This window comes from Equus asinus, chromosome 16, assembly GCF_041296235.1.
Source record: "Equus asinus isolate D_3611 breed Donkey chromosome 16, EquAss-T2T_v2, whole genome shotgun sequence".
Lineage (NCBI taxonomy): Eukaryota > Metazoa > Chordata > Mammalia > Perissodactyla > Equidae > Equus > Equus asinus.
In genome coordinates this window covers 29,897,477-29,912,776 of record NC_091805.1, presented here as the reverse complement: position 1 = coordinate 29,912,776, position 15,300 = coordinate 29,897,477, and the positions used below count along the sequence as shown (strand labels likewise).

Below are 15,300 nucleotides of genomic sequence, written 5' to 3'. Positions count from 1 at the left end.
CTTTGGACGGCTTTACAGGTTAGGATAAACTACCTGGCACTTAAAGCACTTATCTGATTAAGATAAAGAATCTGAAACAGAGTATTTCAGTAGGTCCTTACAAGGTCGGATATCCCCTTCCTTTTCTGATCTTCTCTTCCATCTGGATATATCACCTGGTCTCGAAGTGTTCCAAGGGTCATATAAGGTCTCTAGTAGTGGTACAGCAAAAATTACTAGAAGTGAATTCTTAGAAAATAAATAGAAAGATCTTTAAATCAAAGATTACAAAATAACTCAAAGTCTTACCTGAGGAACATAAAATAACTTTCCTCTCTCAGGCTTAGTTAGACATCCTCCAAAAAGAGGCCATAACTGTAAAAGGCAGCGGGGGAGGGGAGGAGCAGTTGTAAATTTCACTATGTGGTAGATTACACAGCAAAATAAGAGGGCAAAATTTTGAGGCTTATTTGCACTTACTTCACCAAGAACACGGAAAAGTGAACTCTTCCCACAGCCATTTGGACCACAAATTAGAACGTTGGCCCCAGACTGAACCTGAAAGAAAACCAGTCTCTGAATTAATCACATAGAGTGAACATATACTCAATAAACACTTTCTTGAAGTCAGATCTTTGCTAATGATAAACTTTCTATTTTGTCTATAAATGTGATTATCAGGTAGAAGCAGTGGAGGGTATGATTGAAGGGAGCTTTTACTTTTGTTTACTTTCAAATTCTACTCAGTTACCTTTTTTGTAATTTAAAAATCATTATTGATTGATATCATCAACTTAATCTCAATCAGAATACAAACAGCTAAAGCGTAAAAGTGGAGAATTCCTGAAAACAATAAATATGTGTACAGTCTTTTTGTCAAAAAATGGAATTGTACTATATATGTTCTACATTTGTTATTATTTAACAATCTATCAGAAATATTCTTCCTGGTCAGTATATTCAGATTCCTTTTTTTTAATGCCTGCAGTGTATTCCATAGTAAGGATACACCATAACTTATTTAAATACTCCCTTTTTGTTGAATATTGGGGTCAGTGGCATTTTGTTTTGCTCCTTTAGATAATATTACAATGAACCTCTGAGTGAGTGAGCAAATTTATACACTAGAGAGAAATGTCTTTATAGAAGAAACTGGAGTGAAGGAATTAGAAGTGTTGGATCAAGGTATATATGCATTAGAAATATTTACAAGTGCCACACAACTGCTCTGCAACAACGTAAAGTTAAATGAGAAAACGTAGAGTGAGTAAGTTCTAAGCTTATGGTCTTAAATAAGTGTTAACCCCATGAAGAATCAGAAAACCCGGGTTACAATTATAGCTCACAATATTACACAGCAATGAATCCAAGTAGGAAGGAAGACGACAGAGATGTGTTACCCCAGCTGTAGAACCGGCCTTTCACAAAGCTTTTAAACTGCTGAGCCTTAGGTTCCTGTTATTTAATTCAATGAATATTTACTGAACGCTCAAAGTCAGGCTCTGTTCTAGGCAATGGAATACATTAATGAACAAAAGAGACAAAAAAAAACCCCAAAACAAAAAAATCCAAACCCTGCCCTTACCTGTTTACATTGTGGTGAGAGAGACATACAATAAAAAATATGCATAATAAATGAGTAAATTAAATAGCACGTTAGGAAATAAGTGCTATGGAGAAAAACTAGAGCAGGGTAAGGAAACTTGGGAGTGGGTGGAGGAGGCTGCATTTCTAAGGCGGTCAGGCCAGGCCTCATTGAAAATGACAACTGGACAAAACTTTGAAAGATGGTGTGAATTAGAAGTTTATCTGGAGGAGCCTTGTTCCCGCCTCAACTCTTACCCACAAAAAGCTGGGGCAAAGGCAATGAAGCAAGAATGTACCCGTCCTATTCAAAAAACAAAAAAGAGGCTGATTTGGCTGGAGAAAAATGAGTAGGAAGGAAGAGTAGTAGGAAATGAGCTCAGAGGGCTAAGAGATGGGGATAGGGTAGTGGCAGGCAAACCCCAAGGGCACTGTAAGCTCCTAAAAGGACTCTGGCTTTTGTTCTGATGAAATGGAGAGCCATCAGCATTACTCACAACAGCCAACAGGTGGAAGCGAAACAAGAGGATGAATGAATACACAAAATGTGGCATACACATACAATGGAATATTATTCAGCTTTAAAAAGGAATGAGATTATGATAATCGCTATCACATGGATGAATCCTGAAAAGATTATGTTAAGTGAAATAAGCCAGACACAAAAGGATGAATATTGTATGATTCCACTTATATGAGGTAACTAGAATACTCACAGTCATAGAGACAGAAAGGAGAACAGAGGTTAGCAGGGGCTGGGGGAGGGGGGAATGAGAAGTTATAGTTTAATGGATACAGAGTTTCTGTTTGTTGAAATGAAAAAGTTCTGGAGACGGTTAGTGGTGACAGTTGTACAACACTGTAAATGTACTTAACGTCACTGAATTGTACACTAAAAATAGTTAAAAGGATAAATTTTTGTTATGTATATTTCACCACAATAAAAAAAATTTAATGGTTGAAAGGGTAAATTTTAGGTTATGTTTTACAATAAAAAGAGGAATGAGCTTCGAAAAAAATGTTGAGAATTTCTAGCCTTCCACATAGTTATCTACAATAAAATACATCTTATGCATATCAGTGTTAGAGAATACGCTATTCTGAATGACTTTGCCAGATGAATGAACTGTGTCTTTTTCTGAAAAGTTATTTTAAAGAATCATTTTGATGGACTTCTTTCAAAGCAATCACCTATTTCCTTTTCCTGTAAAATTGAATATAATGAGTATTCCTGATAATGCAAGGTTATTACATATAATAGTTTTACTCTACTATAATAGTGATGTCCTTAAGGGCTCCTAAAGTTCAGAAAGCTGTTAATTAAATGGTTCCCTACTACTATGCTTGGAGTAATGACAGCCACATACATTTTTTTCTGTCCTTAACTGATTATGGCAGTTTTCACTGGTATCCAATATTTCTGCACATTATTTGTTGCAATAAGCCAGGAAACCCAAAAACCAAGTTTATAATAATGTGTAAAAATAACAACTAGACTTACGGACATTCCTAGGTACTCTCTTACACTCAAATATCTTAGATTCAGCATTAACTTTTATTTACTCCAGGGCTTTTGCTAATGTTGGACAAAACTTGCAATTATGACATTAGGCATGGTGAGCCAGTGATAATTTTTCTATATTTAAGACTTATAAAAATGTTTTTTTCCCCCTGTGTTGAATTAAGCCTAAAAGACAAGGGTAACTTCCAATAAAAATTAAGTTCTTAATAACACTGTACTACTGAGGCTCCTGGATTGGTTTAATGGGGCAATGAATGCCTTGAACCACCATATTTTTACCAATTAAAATATTCCCCCAGAAACAACATTTATTGATAAATCCTACTTCATATGAATTTACCATAATAAATCATCAAAAATCCTACAGATAAATATGCCTTAAGAGATTATATAAAAGTATGCTGTTTATGAAGATTTGTAGGCTTCTTTCAACACTATAAACATGTCTTACTAAAAAGGTAAAAATCTGAATAAGCTATAAAGTACTATTTTAATGCCCACATGACAACCTACAAGTTGTTATCTCTTCCGGTGTTCAGTCTATAGATAGATAAATACGCCTGTGCTGGGGGAGTTCATAAAAGAATAAGGTATAAAATCTCGTTTTCCAAAGAAGCTCACATTACTTGGCTATTATGTAACCGAAAAGATAAAGTAGTCATTAAGTAGGATACATTTATTTTTAGTGGCCAAGTCTATTTTATTATGCCTCTTTCCAAGAGAAAGGAATCCTTATTTTCAAGTGAGCCAGATGGGTAGAAATTAATCAGAGGTTACAAAGAACCAAGGGATGTTTACTGAATAAAGGAAGGCTATGTTAAGAAAAACGTAAGAAATAAAATAAAGGAGAAAGAGCCAAGTCTAATTTAAAATACCTTAAGTCAGAAAGAGACAGAAGAGAAATTCATTACAGTAGACCAGGAGGACAGAAATCAAAGACACAGCTCCCAGTGGAGGGGAAAACAAAACAAGAACCATACGACAGACAAGAGGTGGGACAGAACATGGTCACAAAGTAAAAAACTTAAACAAGTAGGTGTGTCACTGGGGACTCAAGTATGACTTTCCAAATGAGAAAAAAAAAGAGCAAAAAAGGGGCCAGCCCGGTGGCATAGTGGTTAAGTTCACACGCTCTGCTTTGGAAGCCTAGGGTTCACGGGTTCGGATCCCGGGCATGTACCTATTCACCACTCATTGGGCCATGCTGTGGTGGCTTCCCACATACAAAATAGAGGAAGACTAGGACAGCCAATCTTCCTCACCAAAATAAGCAAAACAGTAAAGGCCTTTCTGAAATTGTGAAAGTGAAGTTACAGAGACTGGCCAGAGTATTCTAAATCCAAACATAAAGGCTTTAAAGGGAAGGACTTTTGGACTAAAAGGAAAGCAACAGCTTAGTGTGGTAACCTTATGACAGAGAGAGTAATATCACAGACCATCAGCATGATCTTATCCACTCCACATATCTGTACACAGATCCCAAATCCCTTCTCATTAGGCTTAAGCCATGTGAACATCTGTATTGTTGGTGAATCTATTTCTGCATAAAGACAGTGAGAGAAGGTGGGAGAAAGGGCCAAGAGGATTCTTCAATGGAGAAATCTCATGGCCCTTTTACCCTTGGGTTGTGGCAATAAAGGGGCTACTAGAAATCTAACAAAGATGAGGTTCTGAGCTCTGGTTTATCCCTGAAATTAAGCCTGATGGGTGGCTAGTGACTGTGTCAAGGGAACACACCAACCTGACTGGAGAACCCAGAGCCAATGAGAAAACATTTCTGTAATACTTGCAGTCGTTCAATATTTACCAACTATATTTACATCTTCTCTACTTCCTCTTGTTTCCTGGCTTTAATAAATATGATAATATACAATATTCACTGTTGAATAAGTTCAAAGTACTCTGCATAACTAACATTTTTAATTTTTATAGTTCCTAAGAAAAAGTGGAGATGTACTTAATATACATTACTAAGAGTAGAAAAATTGAAAACTGACCTAAGATGAGAACAATTTAAAAACAAATACAATAATTACAGTCTCTATTTTATAAACTATCACACAACATTCCTTCAACAAAAGCAGTTGAAAAGAATCCCAGCATCCAACGCAAATTACAGAAGGTCACAGACATAAGCACAGGGAGAAGAACTCTGGGGCTGTGCTATCCAATACAGCAGCTGCCAGTCATATGTGGCTATTTAAGATCAAATTTATTAAAATTAAATAAAATTTAAATTCAGTTCCTCAGTTGCACTAGCCACATTTCAAGTGTTCAATATTCACATGTGGCCCTTATATCAGACAGCACAGATACAGAGCATGTCCATTATCAGACAAAGTTCTATGGGACAGTGCTGTTCTGGAGAAATGATATCCGGAACTGGGAGATAGCCTGCATGACATGAATTTCTTACTAATCTTTAAGAATTTCAGATCCGAACTATTCATAAAGTCACAAGAGATGTATAACCTAAATAGTAACCCTCAGGTTTGTGAGATTCTTAAAACTCATACAAAAATACTCAACCTGTGCTTTCTCTTTTTAATTTGGCCTGTCATATTCCCATCTGCGTGACAGACTATACTGAGTCAGCGCCACTCTTCACCTGGCATGAGATGATACCTGTTTTGGATAAGTGGCTATCTGCGCTGATCCTGTGCTGCTGTCTCACTGTTTTCATTTGTAATAAGAAACTCTATATTTTGTTTTTATAGGTGCAGATCCTCTTGCACAGTCAAAACAATACCAAACCATAATTTTTAAAAATTTAAACAGACTAAAATTATATTTGTATGTTTAAACATTCACTCTACATTAGAGATTCCAATTAATTGTGTCTTCTGTGGCTTTCATGAGATGGACTTTATTTGCAAAAGACTTTTTGATAGTAATATTTGAAACTTTAAAGTCCTGTCAGCTAAGAAAAACAGATTTCTCAGTGTTTCAAAAACTCTTTTTAAAGCAATTCTGTGGATTCAGAGACTAAGTGAAACCTTAAAATTATTTAAAATATTCAGACATTTTTCATTTCACATTTTGAAGATGATTTAGCTTTTATACAATCATTTAAAAACTTACTTCAAAATTAAGGTCTCGGATCAAGATATCTCCATTTGGCGTTGCTAAAGGAACATGATCAAATCTACAGAGGAAAGTAATAAAAAGAGAATAATTTTACATTAAACACTAAGTAAATGGAGCTGAAAGAGAAAGGCTACTATGTAGTTTAACAAATGTTTATGGTGCTAAAGAACCTTTTCCTGTACGTACTTTATAATATTATCAGCAATAATGATTTTTCCAACACCGGGTATCAAAGGAATGGCTTCTGCTCCGTCAGCACCTTAAATGGTATGAAATAAGTATTAAAGCATCATATTATGCCAACAAACACTTATGTTATGTGACCTAGTACACTCATATTTACCCTTTTCCTGTTGTGAAACCATTGTGCGTTCATATTTGCCATGATTTAAATCCTTTAGTACTTGCATTAATTCTGCAATCCGAGCAGTAAAACTGAAATTTAAAAAGAAAAAAAAGCCACAATCAAAACTCAAAAGGCTATCATATTTTATTTTCGTTATTTGAGATAACTGACACATTGTGTAAGTTCATATCTTTTATTTTATATGAACTTAACTGAAGTTTCTAAAATTATAATTTAGCTTAAATGAAATAACCTAAAAGAAGTCTCATCAACCTAAAGTATGAGTGATGGCATGCGTGTTCCATGACTGTTTCAGTAGGAGGACAGGGACATGGGGATAAAAGAGAAGAGGCTTCAGAGGATCCCCACCTCCACAGATACTTACGTCATTAACAGCTATGTCAACCAGCCTGTTTGCTGCTATAATTTTAAGGAAGTTTCTAGTGGATACTACAAAAGGACCAGTGCTGGAGCACTCCTTCACCCCAGGAAGTATGGCCCCTGAGCTCCTGCTGGAGTGGCCTACAAACCCACGTGTAAAGTCGGCCTTTCTACCTGAGGAAGGCGTTTATTACATGCTTGCCAAATGCATGCTACCTCCCTGCAAACATGGAGGAACGGGAAAGATTCCTCCTTCCTACTCTGAAGAGGGGAAAAGATGAAGTGTTCTTCATACTAGTTGGAAATCACTGTGGCAGTAGAGAGAAATGAAAATTCATGACAAGAGGTTGAGGAGCAGAAGAATGGCATGATGGTCAAAGAGAAAGCACTCTGCGTCAGAGAAGCAAACAGGATTTTTCTGTGAATAACAAGCAGAAACCTCCTAAAGGAGCAAAGCTGTAAAGGCATGAGAAAGGTTACTGAAAAGCAGGACGAGCATCAGCATTCTCAAGAGGAAGAGACTCCTCATGGTAGCTACCACTACTTCTATCTTCCATGAGACCTTAACCACAGGAGAAGAGGAGGAGGAATAAAGAAGAGGAAATGTGCAATGAATCACAGGCCTGGGAAAGATCTCGTCATCCAATTTCTTTGGATGACCTGAAACTTACAGTGCTTTTTCAAGTTATAAGACCTTTATATTACAGCTTGAAATACTGAAATATTTAATCCCATTTTATGGTCTAAGAACAATTTTACTAGATAATATGACCACACTTACACCTGCACCTACAGACACCACAAGGTAACTTTTCACTTTCTCCGTTAAAATCAACTTCATCTTTATCTTTTGCTAGGTTTCTAGTATCAAAGATCTAAGAAAAAAATATATGGTTGGGGGACAAACAAGTTCAAATGAGAAAATTCCATTCACTAACTTAATTTTCTGTGAATTAAGAAAAGACTGCCATGATTTAACATTTCCCAACATATCTAATACCAGCGTCCGTGGAGCAGACAGCTTGAGAACCACTAACTTAGTTTAAGGCTCAAAACAGCTATCTTAAGGAAACATGAAAAGTTCCCTATCAGAGAAAAACTTTCCTTCATTTTCTATCAAAACCAGCTTCTAAGAGTAGGAAATAGGGCTTCAGTTGCCCCTTATCTTAACCTCAACTGGGCACAATCATTAAGGATAACCCAATTTAAAAATTATCCTCTGTATGGGGCTGGATGGGTGGCATAGTGGTTAAGTTCACACGTTCCACTTTGGCAGTTCAGATCCCAGGCACAGACCTAAGCACCACTTATCAAGCCACGCTGTGGCAGGCATCCCACATATAAAATAGAGGAAGACAGGCATGGGCATGGATGTTAGCTCAGGGCCAATCTTCCCTAGGCAAAAAAAAAAAAAAAAGAGAGAGAGAAGGATTGGTGTTGGATGTTAGCTCAGGGCTAATCTTCCTCAAAAAAATAAAATCAATCTCTGTAATTGCTCATTATTACCAATCTTACCTACCCAGCCAGTCTAGTCATTTCACGACCAGCCAAAACTATTCGACCCAAAGCTTGAGACATTCGCAAAAGCATTCTTCCACTTTGGTAGTAATCCTAAATAGAAATAAATATCAGTTTTCATTTACATTTCTAAGAGTAAAAACTAGGTTTTCTTTACTTTTATATTTAAATTTTCCATTTGTTATTATTACTACTGCTTTACCTCCAGAAGTTCTGAATGTGTACTCTTGACATGTCGAGGGTGAGCCAAATCTAGGAAAGGACGACTGACGACCAAGTAACCAACTACAGTGGCAAGATCTGAAACAAAACAGTTAAGACTTAAAATAGTACAAGTTCTCTACGTTCCCACAGATCCCACCCCTCCAGCTCTTTTAAAGCATACTTACATTTGGCAATTATGTTATCAATGAAGCCCATAGAAAACCGAAACAAAATGAAATTATGTAGGTGCTCCACCTGGCAGAAAGCAAAAACAAAAAATAGGTATTTTCTATGCATTAAAAAAAATTGAATCTACCATGAAGATAAAAGAAATATAAATATAAAAATATAATTTATTCAACAAATATTTACTGAATGCCTATGATTTTTGATTATATTATACACCATATTTTCTGGAGCACAACGCTGAGCAAGTGCCAAACACTTGATGAAACCATTTTTATGCAAACAGAATGGGAATTACATGAAGAATGTTAATGTGGTGTCCTTTGCATGTAATAGTACAATGATGTTGTATTCACAACACTATCAGATACACATATGCTAAAACGGATCAATAATCAAAACAAAGAGAACAGAACAATGAGCAAATTTAGGTGCAATACTAGCTGTCTGGATTGGCACTCAGTGCTGGGCTGTAGTTGGAAACATCTGGTCTGAGCTTTCTCCAAGATTTATATTCCTCTCTTAACGAAGTGCTGATATAAACCTATGCTGCACAGCTTGAGTCTGTAGCTTTAATCTGAGCATGTATAATCTCAAAATTACAAGTCTAAAAATGTTTTTTATTCTGCATTTTAGTGCTCTCAAATTTTCCATCTATCAGATAATTCAAGGCCCTGCATGATCTGGCACTGGGCTCCATCTTAAACCTCCTCTGCTTCTACTTTGCTCGTCCTCACTGAGCTCCAGAAATACTGGTTCCTCAAACATGCTCCTGCCTTAAGGCTTTGCTCTTGCTGTTCTCTCTAGCAGGAACACCGTCTTCCTAGATATTCAGACTTTGTAAAATGTAAAAATCTCACTCCCTCACTTCATGTGGGATTCTGATAAACGCCACCTCCTCAAGAAAGACCCTCTTCCCATCCTAGCTAAAATAGCTAGGCAACAGCCCCCATCAGACTGCACCACTCCATCCCATTTTACTTTTGGTCATAGAATTCATTACTACCTGAACCCATAAAAAATATCCAGCTGTTTAAATGTTTATTGTCTCCTCCACTAAGCTGTGGGTTTCTTGAGTACAGGGTAGCTTGCTCTTACTATCTTATGCAAAAGAACAATGGCTGGAACATTTATCCAACAAATGCCATGTGTTACACACTATGCTCAATGCTGGAGAAACAAGAATAAATAACAGACAAGATCCCTGAGCTCATGGAGTTTGTATTTTAATGAAAGAGACAAACTAGTAAACAAACAAGATAATTATAAATTGCAATATATGCTTTTAAGGAAACAGATCATTAAAACAAGAAGGAAGTGGTGGAGGCCATTTCAGATAGACTAATCAAGAAGGCAAGGCCTCATTAAGGTGTTAACTTTGGGGCTGAAATCTAAAGGATGGGAACAAAATAAGCAAGCCACGTGCAGAGTGAGCCGGTGAACATCAGTACCCTGGAAAATTACCTTAAATATATTTTATCAGTAAGCACGATTAAAGTTCAATCATGTTAAACATAAATAACGCAAAAATACAATTTCTAAAATAATTCAAAATGACTTCTTTAACCTTTTTAAATCACCTAAAATATATGTTTAATTCCACAAACTTCCACTAAAATGTAAGCTCCTTAAAGGCAAGATTTTGTTGGTCACGTTCACCCGTTACCACCTGGAACAAGCACAGGCACCTGGATGGCACTCAATATCTTTTGAATGAGTAATAAACAAAATTACTCGAATTCAGATTTTCTAAGTGGCAAGTAAATAAAAACTGAAGTATAGTTTTCACAAGAAACAATGTTTATATTCTAATTCAAGGGTCAGTAACCTATGGCCCTTAGTCTAAATCCAGTCGGCTATTTATTTTTGTAAATCAAGTTTTATTAGAACATAGTCCCACTCATTCCTTTACATATAGTATAAGGCTACTTTTGAGTGGCTGAGTGGAACAGCTGCAAAGAGACCACATGGCCTGAAAACCCTAAAGTACACACGTACTATCCAGCCCTTTACAGAAAATGTTTGCTGACCCCTGCTCTAAACAATAATCTTCACAGTATTTTCATGAATGCTATAAATTCTTTCTATAGGAATAAACTCTTTCTGTGGGAATCACTAAATTTATCACTAAATAAGATTATTGAGCATCCTATGTAATAACACACTAGCAATTATTTTAAGAAATCCACCCATTTTTATAACTGGGCAACTTAATATAAAGAAACGATAGTTTCTATTCTCATATTTTTTACGAAAATGTAGTATAAAAATCCTTTATAGTTATCTAAAAACAAATATCTTGAAGAGTAAAGATATATACACATATCTTGGCATAGACCAAAAAAAAAAATCTTTCCATAAATACGTGAGCCTCAAGCACATTATCTTACCAGTTTTCGGAAGACTGAGTAGACTGTCTGCTTTTCTCTTTTATTCCCATTGTAAAAGGCAATCTCTTCACTATTAAAGAAAATAATTTAGCAATTAATTTTAATGTTATCTAAGCCTGAAAAATAACTGAAATACAGTATTTGATGACTGAGTATTTGTATTTAAATGGATATTTTATGACTAAGAGCTTATTGGGGGCATGTCAAGCCGTGGTCTGTACCTAGCTCAGCTGAGTGGAGCACAGGAACACACACCTGACTGGATGACAGACTGGACTGCAACCATATGTTGCATGTGCCACAAGTAGAAAAGATGTGCTGGGCTAATTCTCAGAAATTTGAATAAAGAAGTAAGAAATAAGAAGGAAGTTGCCATGACATATAGGAAGGCAGGGCTGGGACAGTCATTACAGACTACAAATTGAGAACAGACCCAGACAAGAGGGAGAAGGGAAAACAGCAGCTTAAACCATAGGCAGCAATGTCACGACATACAGCCTTTCAAAGACAGAAAAGCGAACAACGTCCTGAGGGCTTCACAGCACCAGCTCCCAGGAGGCCCAGCTGCACAGTTATTCCTATTCTTGGAACCCCACCATATCCTCACAACTCCCTCTTCTTGAGCTGGCTTCAATGGGGCCACAAGGGCCACAAGGATCTTCACTAGGAAAAAAAAGGCATTTTTATAGACGAAGAAATGTTCAGTGTAGTTAAGTAAATATGCAAAAGTCACAGAGCTGGCAAGTCAAGCAGCTGAGATTATAACTCATATCTGACCCTAAAGTCTAGTGTTTCCACTCTATCTAGTACGAGGTAAACTTTCCCAGCAAAGTACCTCTTACAGCAGAGGAAAGTAAAGATTTACATAGGCATCTAGAAGGCACAGTTAAAACAGCCTTCAATAAACACCCAATATTTCTTTAAAAAGTCTTTTTCCTTAAAAATTTATGTGAATTTCATATTCCACTCCAAAATGTACCTGTGTTTTTTTCCATCATAAAAATAAGGTAGCTCCTACCTCAACCCCTTCAAATGGAACTAACTTTCTATAAAGACGCATCATGTTCGACCTGTGCTTCATGGTTTCCTTTACACAATGATACCCTGGGGAATCAGAATCCCAGTTTAAGAAACACAATTCTACACCTATAATTACTTCTCTTACTTCCTTCACATTTAAGCCTATGGTGGAATATGAAGTGAGAATTCTACTCCTGAACTAAGTCATTTTAGCCCCAATCTAAAACTGGAAAGGACAGAATATCCCAGAATATTGATGGCTGCCTATCCAACATCTATTCTCTTCCACTTTCTTCTTCCTCAGAGAATTCCAATTTTCTTAAAGTTATCTATCTGTTCCTGCGCAGCCAAATGGTTCAGGAATGGTCTCAACCCCATCCACAGTGGATGAGTCCAACTGGTCTAAGGCAATCACTTTGCCGTACCTGCTTGCCTAAAGTGGTAATTCTGGCCAATGAGATGTGAAACAGTCTGCTGTGGGGCTTCTGGGAAAGTTTCCCTGCTCTCTTAAAGAGGCAGCAGAAGAGATGGTCTGTTTTTGTTTCGGGACTTTTAACAGGGGAGGAGAGCTGGTGAGATCTGAAACTGCGTTTGCCATCTTGTTATCACAACAGGAATGAGCCTGAGGAAAGGGGCAGCATACAAAGGAAGGTAGAGCCAAGAGAGCATCAAAGAAGAGCCAGAGCCCTGATCATGCTGTGCCTGGAATTGCTCTGTTCTTAAGCGTTCTTGTGTGGAGTAGTAAATTGTCCTTATTGTTGGACCCATCTGAGTCAGAATTTTCTGTTTCTTGCAACAGAAAGCATCCTAGCTGATGTCATTTTTCATTCACTTGGCACATCACCCCTCTACTCAACGATCTATTCTTCTGCCTCCCTACAGCACAAAACTATTTAAAACTGGTACTGTTTTAGCAATCCAAGGAAATAAAGGAAGAGGGAACTGTTAAAAGAATAATTTCCTAAGTAATGGTGTAAATGACTATAGGGTAGTAAATAAATATTTGGGTTCTCAAAATGACTTAAGATTGACAGCCAATACATGAGAAAATTTATTGAGCACCTGCTACATATTAAAAACTGTGCTGGAAGCTTTATATTTATTTCATATTTAATCCTAACAATAACCCTGCATTATCTACCTATTATAAATAAGAAAAGTGAGGCTATAAATAACTTGCCAAAAGTCATATAATATACAGTTGCTAAGTGGGGGAGGTAGATTTTGAAACTAGTCAGGCTGGCTCCAAAGCCCCAATACTTTTTCTTCCTATTTCAGATTTTAAACTATCTGGAAAATAGGTAAAGACACACATAGTGAGAATGAATTACTGAGTATTCCAAACATAATCTCAAAACAAAAATAGCTGTGGATTATCTGAGACAAAATTTCCTTTGAAGAAGTAATTCTAAGTAAATCTGAATTGTATTTGACTATGTTTAAAGAGAAATTAACAGAAAATTAGTCAATAGAAGACAAGAAGAGGTGAATCAGGGATACTACACAGTTAACAAGAAAAAGGGTTAGAACTATGAAGGATTACTACTTTATAAAACTGACATCCTTTACAACGTATACTTTCAAAAGAGGTAAATACACACACACAAACATAGTTTCAGTAACAGTGTTACTGCTCTTTTTGGAGACAACCTATATGACATTAATATCCATAAAAATGAAGTTTTAGGACAGCTAAATGCATTTAATATTTTTCTCCATACCTGTTTGTGATGAGCCGGGAATTAACATATCTATACTCTCCTTCATACTTTTGCTCAGTTATTGTCATCTTACCAATGGGTCTTCTCAGTCGAGTTAGGAATAGCCCAGAAACAACCAAGTAGGCCATCATGCTTGCTGGGCCCTATTATTATTAGGAAAGAAAGATATACAAAGTTCAAAGATGATACAATAAATTCATTGGATGCAACATGCACAATTTCTGTAACTCCAGTGTCTTTGAGAGAAGTTACTCTTTTGACTAATTTTTTCCCCTTATTTTCTGAGAAAATACACTCCAGGGCTTTACTCTTTTGCTATTCATCTACTCCTCCCACCAGTGCAGCTCATGTCCTAGCTGTCCTAAATTTGCTCACCTAAACCCTCCAAACTGCGGTCTTCACTCTCTATGGCATCTACAATTCTTCTGATGGAATTCTTCTGGATATTCTCTTAAGATTCCACAATAACTCTCGGACCTCTTTTTCATCTTCTCTTTGAATGTTACTATTTCTTGAGGTTTCTTCCTTAGCTCTCTTCTCCTTCTAAATTTATATCTCTAATCCCATCACTCTTAAGAATCTAAGATATCAGTAGAGGAAGATGGGCACAGATGTTAGCTCAGGGCTAATCTTCCTCAAAAAAAAAAAAAGAATCTAAGATATTATTTCCAAATAAGTACTCTGCAGAGCCTCAAGCTCAATTCCTCCGAAGGAGTTGATCTGCCTTTCCCTTCTCCTACATCTTACTTCCAGCTGCCATACTTTCTAACTCTGTAAGTGACCTCATCACCCATTGACACTTCCAAGAAAGAAGCTTCAAGCTTACCTTTCTAAGCTCATCGCAGGCACTTCCCTCATTCCCATATATATACTATGTTCTGCCACCCTGAAATAACTGTTTTCCTGAACATGCCATGCAGTCAAGCTGTTCTTATGTCTGGCAGGCCTGACATATCTAATGGACACCGAACTCATCCTCCTCAAAGCAGCTCAAATATCACCTCCAATTCTTCTGGACAGTAAATACTTTTCTCAAACGTCTATTAATGGATTTATCACTGCGTTATAATTGCTTGAATATCTACCCTCTCACCAGATCATAATGCTTCTTCAGGAGGAACAGTGGCTTACTCATCTTTTTATTCCTACTACTTGGCACAGGATGTGTGGAACACAGTGTGTGTTCCACATTTTAAAAATTATGTATGATTGAGTCAATGCATTTCAACAATTACTGCAAATATGGGCAAAAGAGATAACTAAAAAATAGTTTCTATTTTCAAGAAATACAGAATCAGATAATAGGAATACATGAAGATATATTTAAGTATTATAAAAATGTAATTTAAGTATCATAAAAAT

General features: G+C 36.6%; 1 protein-coding gene across 4 annotated transcripts in view; it reads right to left on the bottom strand.

Annotated features, from left to right (window-relative positions):
* The window catches only part of ABCD3 (ATP binding cassette subfamily D member 3), a 75,352-nt gene that overhangs the window by 13,304 nt on the left and 46,748 nt on the right, over positions 1-15,300 (bottom strand). For all 4 annotated transcript variants that reach the window (XM_014836344.3, XM_070486869.1, XM_070486870.1 and 1 more), the window contains 11 exons: positions 13,939-14,081; positions 11,198-11,267; positions 8,807-8,876; positions 8,620-8,717; positions 8,419-8,510; positions 6,516-6,607; positions 6,359-6,431; positions 6,167-6,230; positions 460-537; positions 289-354; positions 102-191 (listed from right to left, as the gene is read on the bottom strand). In XM_014836344.3, the coding sequence (XP_014691830.1) occupies positions 102-191; positions 289-354; positions 460-537; positions 6,167-6,230; positions 6,359-6,431; positions 6,516-6,607; positions 8,419-8,510; positions 8,620-8,717; positions 8,807-8,876; positions 11,198-11,267; positions 13,939-14,081 (936 nt within the window). The remainder of the gene's footprint in view (positions 1-101; positions 192-288; positions 355-459; positions 538-6,166; positions 6,231-6,358; positions 6,432-6,515; positions 6,608-8,418; positions 8,511-8,619; positions 8,718-8,806; positions 8,877-11,197; positions 11,268-13,938; positions 14,082-15,300) is intronic.